Source organism: Primulina tabacum, chromosome 16 (genome assembly GCF_025594145.1).
Source record: "Primulina tabacum isolate GXHZ01 chromosome 16, ASM2559414v2, whole genome shotgun sequence".
In the NCBI taxonomy this organism is placed as follows: Eukaryota; Viridiplantae; Streptophyta; class Magnoliopsida; order Lamiales; family Gesneriaceae; genus Primulina; species Primulina tabacum.
Window position 1 is genome coordinate 33,599,477 of NC_134565.1, and position 15,074 is coordinate 33,614,550.

Consider the following 15,074-nt stretch of genomic DNA (forward strand, 5'->3'; position numbering starts at 1 on the left):
TTCTCAATTCACTTGGATTAAATATTTATGTCACTATTCAACAATTTATGCATCTATATATATTATTTGATATATCTTATAGTAAAATGGCGTCTTTCCGTATTACGGAAAAATGATGAATAAGGAAGTGAAAATAAGAGATAAACTATGGCCACTAAAATCTTGGCATCCGCATTGCGTGCATACAAATATTTTATCATCTATAAACTACCATGTAATACTCTAAAATCCAAGGAGCAATATGTTATGTGTTGGATCTCGGTTTTTTACACGTCCAAATGCAGCGGAAGTTTTAAATTTTTTTTTATTATTTTGACAATCAAAATATGTTTGGACGCTCGTATGATTTTATCATATTAACAATCATAGGGAGTTTAGTATTATATACTTTCGGTGAAATATTCACTTGGCTCCAACTACGCCGGTATAAGCGAACGTAGCTCTTGTTGTAAATCCCACGTACGTTCATCAAATCTCCTAATCCGGTCCACGACTGGAATATTTGTTCCTCTTCTAAATTGCATTAGAAATTTAGAAGAACTTTTGCGTAGCGATAGAACATTAAAATCCGGCACACCCTCAGACTTGGAGTGGCCGAGTTTTTGAGAGAATGTGTGAGAGAATATTTCGAGAGCTTCAATTCTTGTTGCAACCATCAAAAACAAAACCACCGAAAGCATGTTTTTTGATAAGGATAAGAAATCCTTATTTTAATACAAATCTTTCATTTAACTTACTTAATCCAATTAATTAAGTAAATGAAATATTCTTATTTTATGCTAATCGGGATTCTCGAATATTATGCCTTTTTCTTAAAACTTTTTCTCAAGCTTTTCGGATGCATATGCACGTAAAAATAAGATTCTAAATCTTATTATATTTTCTAATCTTATATTTACTCAATTAATCTCATTAATTAAGGTAATTAAAGATTCTAAAATTGCATGCCAACTTTTGCCAATCTCGATTTTACTTTTAATACATATAATTAACATTAATGGGCTTGATCAATTAATTAGGCTAGTCTAACTAGTTTAATTAATTTAATCCAAGTCCATTAAACTTTAATTATTAAGTATATTGGACTCGTACTCCTACAAGCCCATAAATATACTTCCCAAAAATTAATATCTAATAAACCCAACATTTGAGTTTAATAAATTAAATTATCAAATTTTATAAATTCAACTCTTTGAATTTATTCTCTCCAAATTTCATAAATTCAACTTCTTGAATTTACTATCTCATAAATTCAACTCCTTGAATTTATTTTTCTCAAAATTTAATTATCATAAATTCAACTCCTTGAATTTACTATATCATAATATAAATTCAACTCCTTGAATTTATTCTCTCAACGGGAACAAACAATTCAGTACTTGTGTGACCCTCAATGGTTCAGGGATACGGCTAGCCGTGGGTTCACAACTCTTTGTGATTCAGAATAATATTTATTCTTATTCGGGCTTACCCTAGTTAGCCCCATTCTTTTCATCAACACCTTGATTAAGAATGTCAGAACTCATTTCTGATTCCACCCATCGGATCATGGTAAGAGCGTCTAGTAGCATCGCCCCATGATCCCCTAGGTATCACTGATAGTGCCTGCAAGAACCAGTCGATTATGATTAACGTACAGTACGGTCCCTTCATCTCATATATCCCGATCGAATCTGCAACCATTGGTTCATCGAGGGTTGCAAAATAATTCGATAACTATGTGACAACTATAATAGTGACATCGCGTGTACTATTGGAGAACTCCTTCTCCAACATACATCTCATACTCTGGCCAGAGATTCCATGCACTATTATTTCATTAGATGACATAGGATATCCACACCCGCAGGTGAGCGGTGAATCTCCGACTACAATGCACTGGCTCCTATATGTGTCGCAACTGTACCCAACCTCGCCACCTGATGACTCTTCTGGAGCCGGTAAACGAGTCAAAGCACAGCCCTAGCATATAGAGCCTCAGTGTTGTCCTAGGTCGTAAGGACTAATGGTGTACAATCATAACCACGGACTCATCCTCTCGATGAATGATAACCACTTGGAAAGTCCGAGGGAGGGTTGTTCGGTATAATCATCATATGACTACCCATCTGCATGTTTGGACATCTCCATGCCCTTACCAAGAAACGCAGTACACAACATCACAGATGCTAGTCTCGAGCTCAAGCGACCTTTATCCCTGTTTTAGGTAGCTGAATCAACTAGGAACGAATTTAGAATATGCAGTGTTTACAAATGAGTTTCAACATCGAATTACGATTCATTTGTATTAAAGCATAATCAAGGACTTTATCTATGCTGTTTGCATGAGTATACAGATAAAGTATAACAAGACCATAAAAAGTTAAATTATATTAAAATAAAGATTGTTTATTTCACTTGAGTCAATAAATTCCTAACCAACCGTTGGCTTACAGGGCATCTATGCATTGTTTGCAAACAAATATGTGGAATAAGTACTTTAATATGCCATAAGAAAACTAATAAATGAAAGGGCCAGGCCACGTGTGTGTAGGCCACATGTGTAACCAAGAAATAAGGATAATAAAGAAGGACCATGTGTGTTATCAACTAATTTTCTGACGCTTGCTTGCTGTTAAGATATGATCCACAGACAACATTGTCCCACCGATGGCTCGTAACAAGAAACTAGTAGGGAAGAGGGTCAGCTTAAAGTGATCGATGAAAGGACAAGTTGGAGCATTTTCATACATATAAAGCGGAATTCAGTTGATGCTTCGTCGTGTGAATATCACTCTGCATAATCTATTAATCAATTTATGAAAATATGAGCGGGGGATATGTGAAATACTTTGGTGAATGTAAATCGCTTGGTGGACAATCTATCATCCAATCGACAAAAGATGGATGTAGTGAGTGATTATGTGTTCATGATACTTCAATAAAATGTGAGTGAAGTTGTTAGACATACTCTAGTGAATGTAGATCATTCGCAGACAATCCATCATTCAATCAACAAAATATGTTTGTATCGAGTTATTAGATCATCTCCAACCTAAATCCTCCATTTTTCATCATCCATCTTTCAAAATAGAGATTAATATTCTCTATTTTAAAAAAAAATTCTCTGATACATATAGCATTGGATACATGATACCTATGCTGGATATATATTTCGTGGAATATCTTTTTTCGAGTTCCGTTTGGAAATGGAAATCGGGATTAGAATTGAAGAATTGTTCGTTCGCTTTCTGTTCCCAAAAATCAAAATGGAAACCATATCTTGAATGGTATGGAACGATAATCAAACTCGTTGGTTAATTTTGAATCTTAAGTGATACCTGGGCTCATCACATGCTTAGGCCCAATTGAAACATAAAAGCCGAGAACCAAAGCTTAGGTCCAATCCTACAGGATAGAGGTGGCCCATGAGGAGAGGTGGTGGAGGAGAGGTACACTAGCTTCCAGAGTATGAAGCTCCAACTCAACAAGTTAAACCCTAACCATGATGGGATTACATGATAATACGGAATGATGAAGCGAGAGGTGGAGGTAAGAATTGGATAGATGGATGGAAAGATGGAGAGGAGAGTTGATAAGTCCAAGAATGGAAGTTTGGGATTGCAGAGGAAGAGTGAGTGTGGAGGAGGAGCTCGTCTCAGGTTCAGATGAGTAGCGCGTGAGTTACATGCATGCTGAATATGTGTGATCCTTTATATTTTCTATTATACATGTCGGGTTGTAATTTTTTTTTGAGAGACGTTCAAGCTATTCTTTTTTTCTTATTCTTTAACGTCATTTGAACATTGGAAGAACCACGCATCCCAACCCCCTCTAACACTCTTTTTCTTGGTTTTATGTTCACTTTGGATTTGAAACTTTAGGTTCAAAATAGATTCACATATAAGATAAAAGAGATTCAAATTCTAGTAAATGCCACCAAGATTTTTTAAAATAAGTATATATTACTTTTATTTTATTATCTAAATTTATGTAAATTACTTTTGACCCTTTGACTATTTTGTGTGATTCTAGATTGGTCGAGAACTCTCGTTTGATTGTTAACTCGGGTCTTTGCCTTGACTTCAAATTAATGGAATTTAGTTTATTTTCCAAATATACATATTTTAATATTTAGGGTTTCTAAGCGAAGCGTGTCGGTTCAATTAGCCGACCCAACCACCTTACCTCTATATAAGCTGTTAGGTTCCTCTCCATTTTCTTCATTCTATTTTGCGTTCCATTCGTGTTCCGAAACAATTACCCAAAAATTCATCTCTCTCCCAGAAGTCTTCCTCTGAATCAGTTTCTTCCAAGGTAAATTCTTTGATTTTGGTCTGGTACTTTATGATCCTGTAATTTGTATTCGTTAAACTTCCTGTTTTTCATTTTATCTGCTTTTTTTTGTGCGAACGGTATCGGATTTGTTGATTTGAAATTATTAGATCCTTTCTATGTTTGATATGTTTATTCCATTATGAATCGTGTGTTGTTGGATTTTTTTTTTTGTCTTTGATCGCTGAGTTGTCGATTTCTTGTTTTTCGTCTATTCGTAAGGGCCTGTGCTTTTTGGATCGGTAATATGTTACCATATTTCGTTGTTCTTTGATTGGAATTGTAGAAGTTGATTTCAAAGCTGATATTAATTCGAAGATGCACTGTGGTTCTTTTACTTTATTACTAGTTATTTTATTTTGATTTCTTATTTTATTTGAAATTATGACAAATCGAAAGTTCCTGTTTTGGGGTAGATGTTTATACAACTTTGGCTTCTTGACAGTTTTTGAAATTTTCGATTTTGGCGAAACGTATTGGATATTGATTGTTAAAAGTAATGTTTGGATGAAAGTATTGAATTTTTTTTTTGAAGCAATGAAAGTATAGAAGTTTCATAGCTGAGAGTTTGAGAAAAACGTATTCAGGAATTAAGAGCGTCTGATTAATTTGCTCATTTTCTGAAATTTTATTTCAATTGGAATTCTTTTTTGCAAATCGATGATATATTTGGTATTCAAGTGCTTGTGTGGAATATTCAATTTTCCAATTGTTTGTTTTGGATTGCAAAATGCTCGTGGCTTAATGGCCCCTTTTCCTTTTTCCTTCAGATGCAAATCTTTGTTAAGACCCTCACTGGCAAGACCATCACCCTCGAGGTCGAGATTTCTGACACCATTGATAATGTGAAGGCCAAGATTCAAGATAAAGAAGGAATTCCACCAGATCAGCAGAGGCTAATCTTTGCCGGGAAGCAGCTGGAGGATGGACGAACCCTAGCAGATTACAACATCCAGAAGGAGTCCACCCTCCACCTTGTTCTTCGTCTCCGTGGTGGAATGCAGATTTTTGTTAAGACTCTCACAGGAAAGACCATCACACTCGAGGTTGAGAGTTCTGATACCATAGACAACGTTAAGGCTAAAATCCAGGATAAGGAAGGTATCCCACCTGATCAGCAGAGATTGATCTTTGCTGGGAAGCAGCTTGAAGATGGTCGAACACTTGCTGATTACAATATTCAGAAAGAATCGACTCTGCATCTTGTGCTTCGGTTGAGAGGGGGCATGCAGATATTTGTCAAGACCTTGACTGGGAAGACCATTACATTAGAGGTTGAGAGCTCAGATACAATAGACAATGTTAAGGCGAAAATTCAAGATAAGGAAGGTATCCCTCCAGATCAGCAACGCTTGATTTTCGCGGGCAAGCAGCTCGAGGATGGCAGGACGCTAGCCGATTATAACATTCAAAAGGAGTCGACTCTCCATCTAGTATTGAGACTCAGAGGTGGAATGCAGATATTTGTCAAGACCTTAACTGGGAAAACCATAACATTAGAGGTCGAGAGTTCAGACACAATAGACAATGTCAAGGCAAAAATTCAAGACAAGGAAGGTATCTCTCCGGATCAGCAACGCTTGATTTTTGCTGGCAAGCAGCTTGAGGACGGGAGGACTCTGGCTGATTATAACATTCAAAAAGAGTCGACTCTCCATCTAGTGTTGAGACTCAGAGGCGGGATGCAGATATTTGTCAAGACCTTGACCGGTAAAACCATTACATTAGAGGTCGAAAGTTCTGACACAATAGACAATGTCAAAACCAAGATTCAGGACAAAGAAGGCATCCCTCCAGACCAGCAGCGACTGATATTTGCCGGCAAACAGCTTGAAGATGGGAGAACACTAGCGGATTATAACATCCAGAAAGAGTCAACTCTTCATCTGGTCTTGCGTTTGAGGGGTGGAATGCAGATTTTCGTCAAGACTTTAACTGGAAAAACAATCACGTTGGAGGTTGAAAGCTCGGATACCATTGATAATGTGAAAGCTAAGATTCAAGACAAAGAAGGTATCCCACCAGATCAGCAGAGGCTCATCTTCGCTGGCAAGCAGCTCGAGGATGGTCGCACGCTTGCCGACTACAACATTCAAAAGGAATCTACTCTCCACCTGGTGCTTCGTCTCCGAGGTGGTGACATTTAAGTACTCAATCACGATCTGTTTAGTTTTATAATATGGGTTTGGTTCAGCAGTATGAAATATGGATACACACGATTGGGCTTACTTAATACTCAGTTTGGTGGCAATTATACCTATGATTACTCTTATCGTTGATTTTGCAGCAGACATATTCTTTTTTGTATTTTATTACAAATGCAGAAAATTATCAGCCAGATGGGTATAGGGATTTTGCAAAAATTATTAGATTCGTTTTATAAAATTGAAAATAAGTTGAATAGAAATAAATGAAGCCATAACTATGCAAGAAATAAGGTATTACAATTTACACATGTACCTAAAGGAAAACCAACCAAGAATTATCTTCCTAAAATTAAAACATTTTGCTTGCTCTTAGAGACCAGACTGCTATATATTCATTCCAACAAGATTTCATGACTACTTACCTCAATAATTATTAGTCTTGGATTATAATTTAATTTCACACAAAATACTTATGGAAAAGTTTTGGAGCTTACATTTGTTCAAAAGCATTACCTAAAACGATTGTAAGTGTTGTTTCGTGTGTTTTCCACACATGATAATCATATTGCTCCTTTTATTTTATTGTTTGGACATTTTATCTCTGTTTTTTTGCCCCCATCATGTTTACTCTACAATTATTAATTTTTATAATTTTGAAATTATATAATTATTTTGCTGAAACTATATATGAATTTAAGAATAATTTGATATTGTGAGTTATGGAGGCAAAGTAGATATTAACTTTTGACGTTCATGCTATGATGCGATAAAAAAAAAATGTAAAAAAATAAAAAATAACTGTTAAAGCTATTTCATCAAGAGTAATCTTTTGTAAGATGATCTCACGAATCTTTATTTGTTAGACGAGTCAATCCTAAGATATTCACGATAAAAAGTAATACTCTTAACATAAAAAGTAATATTTTTTCATAGATGAAGCTAAATGAGACATCCGTCTCACAAAATACGACTTGTGAGACCGTCTCACATAAGTTTCATTCATCAAAGTGTGAGGTTTCAAACATTTATGGGTGATATCTACTATTACTTCTTGTTCTCCTTTTTTTGAGATGTGATTTGTTGTAACTGAATTTTGATCCCGAACTCTATGTTAAATTTTGTATTAAATGAGCTGCAAGTTATCGACGATAACTATATATTTAAAATACTAATATTAAAAAGATAAATATCGTTTAATATTTAAAATTACAGAAAAACTCTCGTTAGTTGAATTTTAGAACAGTAGAGACTCATACATTTCTTTGTTCTAAACAGCTGCCTAAGTAGGCCAAAGATGGTTCCGTAGATAAAAACTTACATAAATTTATCTATTCGCGTGTCAAATTACTTTATACTCTTATATATTTATACATCGAAATATAGTACATAATTTAATAAATAAAACACTAAAAAAAGTTAACTGTTGTAGCTAATTTTTTATTGAAAAATTAGTATTTTTTATTTTTAAAATATTATTTTTTATTGCAAAAATATCATACTATTTTTTAGTTATGTTATGACAAAATATTGCATCGGAAATGATATTTGATTAAAAAATATTATTTTTATATCAAATTAATTAAAGAAAAATCGGTTCCTTTTTTAAACCTTTTGCCATTGTTGGGCTAATAAGAATTGGAGACCAAAACAAAAAATCCAGATACGGGCTAAAGCCCAATTCAGACCCTCCACAGTCTACCCAGCCCACAAACCCAAGACAAAGGACACATATGTCATTTTACTAAAACCCTCCAATTGGATATTATCTCAGTGGAAGCTTATTTCGTATATGATTTAATGTTCACCAATTTATATTTTATTATATCAAATAGTAAAAATTAATATTTTTTTATGAGTGAAATCGAAAATATGTGTCACGTTAAAGTAACATGCATACAATATAATCAAATTTGACATAATGGCTAATGGCATAAAGCATTTAAAAAAAGAGAAGCAAAACAAATTTTTTTTATTGTAAAATAATATTATTTTTAATTCTTTTAATCAAACACCAAAATAAAATTAGAAATCCATATATTTAACATCAAAATTAAATTCCCATTCGAATCTCAATTTTCATTCAACCAAACATAATGTTGTAGCCAAATAGTAAAAATTTTAAAAAGATATAAATCAATCCAAATCGATCACATTAATATAATAAAATAATAAATTTTGTTTGTTAAAGCAATATATTTTTCTTTGATATAAAAATATTTTATTTTATTTTTAATTTGTATTTTGTTATCAGTGAATTTTGTAAACAATTACAATTACAATTACATTAATAATTTATTTATAGCACATTTTAACTAAAATAAATACAAGGCATGAGAACTAAAAATAATTTAGCATTTTTATAATTTGTAAAAAATTATGTAACTTACATGGTAGTTTTAATTTATGATTTTTTTATTTATAATCGTTCTAATTCACTAGCAAATAAAATATTCATTCAATATCTATCATAATTCATGGTTCGGTTTGAAATTTTGTAAAACCGATTAAACTTGGGTTGATACTAATTTTTATCTAAACACAAACAGAATCGGAGTTGAACAACCCTAATAATATATACACACAAAACGACCCATAGTTCATAAGCGATATTTTGCTTGGGCCTAATAGCTAGCTACCCGACACATGACACACAAAATTACTCACGTTTCAATTTCAAAACAACACCCATCATCTAAATTATCCGAAATTTGAACACCCCTAATCTTCACTCTAGAGAAATATTATTAAAAATAAATAAAAAATAATGAGTCATTGTACCAAACCAAACTTTGATTACTTTGTAGACTAAAACCTAAACTATCTACTACAAGTTAGTAGACTAAAATAATTATCTTCATTCAATAATCTAACTTCTTAAAATATGTTTTGTAAAAAATTAAAAAATAGATACAATTATATTTATAGTTCAACAAAAATATAAAAAACACAACACAAATATATTACTAATTTAACTATTTCTGAATTTTACTTAATCTCAATGCAATTTCTATTTGAAAATTTTCTAACAACGTAAACACTTTTTTTTCTCTATTCACTTTATGTATATATTCAATAAATTTTGAAATTATTTTACGTTCATGTTTTATTTTTTAAAATATTTTTATAATAAATTTGAAAATAGCATTTTATTGTAAATAATAAGTTCTTCAATAACTATATACATGTGTTTTTATAAAACTTAATGATTAACCCAAAAAAAAAAGGTTAAAAGTTTGTCAGTAACGAAAATTACCTATTTGTTATAAATATATTGCTCTTGTACATGATTATTCTTAAATAGCTTAAATTTGAATGATTTGTGATCAAATAAATAAAACTTTAAAAAATATATAATTAAATTTGTGGTTCAACCAAAATATAAAAATACACAACATAAACAAAAAATATTACTAATTTAACTATTTCTGAATTTTACTTAATCTCCATGTAATTTCTAATATTTGATATTTTTCTAACAACATAAACACGATTTTTTTTATTCACTTTATGTGAATATCCAATAAATATTAAAATTATTTTACGTTCATTTTTTATTTTTTAAATTATATTTACAATAAGTTTGAAAATAGCATTTTATTTTAAATAATAAGTTCATCAATAACAGAATACATATGTTTTTAAAAGTTCATCTATATTTTCTTTTATGATTTAAAAAAAATTTATAAATTTTTTTATGTTTTTAGAATATAAGGGCACAATATTTTAGTTATCCATGCACATGAATGAATATAACAGATGGAAATAACCGATCACATTATAATATTTTTTTTTAAGTAGCGAGATTTTTCTTTGATATAGAAATATTTTTTTTTTATTTTAAACATATTTGGTTCAAATTTTTATCTAAACACAAACTGAATCAAAGGTTAACATAGCTACCCAACACATGAAACAAAATAACTCAAGTTCTTCCAAAAACAACATCATCCAAAAGTCCAGCGTACATAAAAATATAGAAAGGATAAAAGTGAAGAAAGAAAAGTTAACTGAATAATTTCCTTACGCACCGAATATATAAAGTTGAACCGAATAATTTCCACCATCCTATAATTTCCTTACGCACCAAATTTATAAAGTAGCTATACCGAGAAGGGAGTTTCAAAACCACGAGTTGAAAATTGTAGCAATCAACAGCAAACTTACCTCAATAAACCCATGCCACAATGCTTTGGATCCATCCTTTTACCCTCGAATTTCTTGCCTCTTGGAGTGTCAAATGTTTATTGACCTTTTTTAAATGTTGATTAGTCTCCGTGAGCTGATTCTTAGTCTCTTTTAGCTCTCCCTCCGCCTGGCTGAGCTATTCAAGACCGCATTTGACCCATTTTCTAAACTCCTCAATTTCTTTCTTACGTTTACGATGGTACCAGTATCTAGTCCCACCCAAAGCAAGCCAGAAGAAAGCTAACATTTTATAAGGTATAAATCTAGGCTCGAACAACCCGCTGAGGTGACGAACCCATATAATGTGATCACCAAAATTAATCTAACAACGTACGATGAGAAACGATAGATGGTGATAGTGAACAATTAATATCAGCTTTTGCAAAAACATGTTTGAGAGGGGTTTTTGTGCGGTATTTTGTTGAACACTAGCTTACCACACCGATATTAATAAAAGATAAAACAAAAAACATTATGGCTGGTACGGATGCGTCTGACGCACCTACGCTGTCGGGCAGAAAATGGAGCGATAAAACTGTTCACTATCACCACCGGATGTACTGCTGATTTGAAAATTAATTCATTATAATTTTTTAGAAAATATCTTCACGGCCGCTCATTCTCGTTTCTCATCGTACGTTGTTAGATTAATTTTGGTGATCACATTATATGGGTTCGTCACCTCAGCGGGTTGTTCGAGCCTAGATTTATACCTTATAAAATGTTAGCTTTCTTCTGGCTTGCTTTGGGTGGGACTAGATACTGGTACCATCGTAAACGTAAGAAAGAAATTGAGGAGTTTAGAAAATGGGTCAAATGCGGTCTTGAATAGCTCAGCCAGGCGGAGGGAGAGCTAAAAGAGACTAAGAATCAGCTCACGGAGACTAATCAACAATTAAAAAAGTTCAATAAGCATTTGACACTCCAAGAAGCAAGAAATTCGAGGGTAAAAGGATGAATCCAAAACATTGTGGCCTGCGTATTGAAGTAACTTTGTTGTTGATTGCTACAATTTTCAACTCGTGGTTTTGAAACTCCCTTCTCGGTATAGCTACTTTATAAATTTGGTGCGTAAGGAAATTATAGGATGGTAGAAATTATTCAGTTCAACTTTATATATTTGGTGCGTAAGAAAATTATTCAGTTCAACTTTTCTTTCTTAACTCTTATCCTTTCTATAATTTTATGTACGCCGGACTTTTGGATGGTGTTGTTTTTGGAAGAACTTGAGTTATTTTGTTTCATGTGTTGGGTAGCTGTGTTAACCTCTGATTCGGTTTGTGTTTAGATAAAAATTTGAACCAAACTATGTTTAAAATAAAAAAAAATATTTCTATATCAAAGAAAAATCTCGCTACTTAAAAAAAATATTATAATGTGATCGGTTTATTTTCATCTATTATATTCATGGATAACTAAAATATTGTGTCCTTATATTCCAAAAGCATAAAAAAATTTATAAATTTTTTGTAAATCATAAAAGAAAATATATATGAACTTATAAAAACATATGTATTCTGTTATTGATAAACTTATTATTTAAAATAAAATGTTATTTTCAAACTTATTGTCAATATAATTTAAAAAATAAAAAATGAACGTAAAATAATTTTAATATTTATTGGATACCACATAAAGTGAATTAAAAAAATCATGTTTATGTTGTTAAAAAATATCAAATATTAGAAACTACATGGAGATTAAGTAAAATTCAGAAATAGTTAAATTAGTAATATTTTTTTTAATTTTTTACAACACATATTTAAGAAGTGAGATTATTAAGTGAAGATAATTGTTTTAGTCTACTGACTTGTTGTAGATCGTTTAGGTTTTAGTCTACAAAGTAATCAAAGTTTGGTTTGGTACAGTGGCTCATTACACAAAAGACCACGTTTTTATTCATCTGATGGATATAATAGTCTGGAAAAAATTTAACAAAATAGATTAGGGCCAGATCAGCCTTATAGAATTAGCTGTACCTTTGTTTTATCATGCACTCCTGGGCAAGCTTTTCCCTTAAGTTTGCGTGATTAGAAAACAATGAAGAAACGATATAACAAGCAAAAAAGGGATGAAAAGTGCTTTTCATGGAAAGAAATAATACAAAAGAGTATCTGTATCTCAAACCTGTATCTCGCAAGATCTAGCATCCTTTCACATCTTCTACTGTTGAAAAACGAAGCATCTATCAGAACTAAGACCATCTCCAATCCATATCCTCTATTTTTCATCCTCTATCCTCCAAAATAGAGATCATGGATCTCTATTTTCAAACACTTCTCCAACCCATATCCTCTAAATATTAACAGATACTCTATTTCTTTAATTTATTTCATTTTCAACTCATATCCTCTAAATATTACCAAATAAATTTTTTTAATTTATTTCATTTTCGAACACATACACACATATAATTAATTAATTTCATAATATATTATTTAACTAAACTTAATTAATTCGCTAAACATGGCACAACTACATGTAATTCGCTTATTAATTTTCAAAAGGACTATATGGCAATTTTTAAAATATCTATTTTGTAATTATTTTTCACCCCTTTTCAATCCTCTATATGAACAATGATACTCCATAAATAGAGGATCACTGTTGCATACTCTAAAATGGAGGAAACAAATAGAGTACGGTTGGAGAAGATTTTCTCCGTTATGGAGGACGGTTGGAGATGCCCTGAGGGACCTCAAACTTCACAAGAATTGGAAAAACTTCAAACACAAGATTACATACCAAAGTTCTTGAACCCTGCAAATATTTAGTGGGCATGTTAAAGATCAGAACAAAAATATCGAAGAGGACCACGAGAATAGCAAGTAACGATTGAATTACATACATTACATCAATCAGCGTCGCACACACGAAGCCCGCGGCAAAATTTGTCTTGTATCCCGTAACAAAATGTTTTCTATGAAACATAGCCAAAAATAACAGAACTTGGAGAAAAAGCGTTCAGATGAGAAGAAAAATAACTTCAACTCAATCATCAAAGTCTGATGCAACTGAATTGAAAGCAAAAATGAAGTAGAACTAGGCCTTATATACGTGAATGAAGAGTGCAATCATTATTATTAACTAATACAAATGTGTGTTAACTAGTTCATATCCAATAACAAAAATACAAAACAAACACAAAATGATAGGGCTTGAAAGATTGCTTAATAAGCACAAACCTCAGGATGTTCATTACTGCATCTTTTACTAAAAATTCCAGTACGGGGTAACCAAGAAACAAGCAATTGCATCTCATAATATAAAAAACAGGACGATGATAAACAACCACGTAAAGAAGAGGAGCACAATCACAAATCATACCCGAAGAACCACATTGAGAGTCCCCGGCAAAAATCACAGCCCAAATGATCAAATCATTATTAAAAAAAATTTCACGAAAGCAATCTTTATGAAAAATAAAAGTATACTCGAGAAAAATAAAGGATCCGCGGTTGAAAGCAGCTGCTGTCGTTGAAGGCCGAGCAAAATGATGAATAGATTAAAGATTTAGGTTACGGGGTTTGGGTGAGAAGGCAGCCACTTTATCAAACCTGGGCTTTTTTCAAAAAGAAAACACCAGTAGCCATAGATCAGCCCAATATGATTCGGGCCTGTCAATTGGACCATTTTTAAAAAATAATCCGTGTGCAGTGTTTTAGTTGTTCTCGATTATTTCAGCCGGGTTTAAATTATATGGCATGTTTTACAATTTAAGTATTAGATTTATGGAGCATTATACCGAGGGATGTAATCAATATTTTGTTTACACAAACTCTTATGAGATTGTCTCACGAGTCGATTTTGTGAGACGAATCTCCTATCTAACCGCATTTGATAAAATATTATTTTTCTCTGCAGGAATTGACTAGATAGACTCATCTTATAGATATAGACAATCTTTTGTCTATGATGCTTGACTTTTATATTAAAATGTCCATTGATAAGAAATCTGATTGTTTAAGTTTAAGATATATATGTCATCAGTATGTTCATTATTGGTAAGAGATATAAGAAATAATCAAGATTTAAAAAATAGTTTTTTTATATAAAAAAAAATATAGGTGAACTCGTCGGACCTGTTCACCGTTCAAGACTGGTTTGGCCGTTAAAAAAAGGTTTTTGAGCTTGGTCCGGACCCGATTCGTCACTCATTCTCCATCTAACCGATCGGTCTGTTCCAGTTTTAAAAACAATGGATATTATTTTATTTTTAAGCCAATTAAAGTATTTATTCTTATTTTTTTTTAGTTTTTGTTTTAAATAAATATCTCCTCGAATTATAAAAAAAACAGCATTCATTTTATTAATATTATACATTTTATGATAGTGATGTGTATGTGAAAATTGAGTAAGTCTCTTGTGAAATGGTCTCACGAATCTTTATATGTGAGACGGTCAACAATACCGATATTCACAATAAAA

The 15,074-nt window shown here is 32.0% G+C and overlaps 1 protein-coding gene across 2 annotated transcripts; it reads left to right on the forward strand.

The window, feature by feature from the left end:
* Positions 1 to 4,120: 4,120 nt before the first annotated feature.
* Positions 4,121 to 6,586, forward strand: LOC142528631 (polyubiquitin-like). Of its 2 annotated transcripts, none has more exons than XM_075633707.1 (2): positions 4,121 to 4,296; positions 5,085 to 6,586. In XM_075633707.1, exon 2 carries the CDS (start codon positions 5,085 to 5,087, stop codon positions 6,459 to 6,461), a length of 1,377 nt encoding a protein of 458 aa, XP_075489822.1. In that variant the 5' UTR covers positions 4,121 to 4,296; the 3' UTR covers positions 6,462 to 6,586. The 2 variants fall into 2 exon arrangements, with proteins under 2 accessions (XP_075489822.1, XP_075489824.1); XM_075633709.1 differs by having other exon boundaries at positions 4,292 to 4,314.
* The last annotated feature ends 8,488 nt before the right edge of the window (positions 6,587 to 15,074 follow it).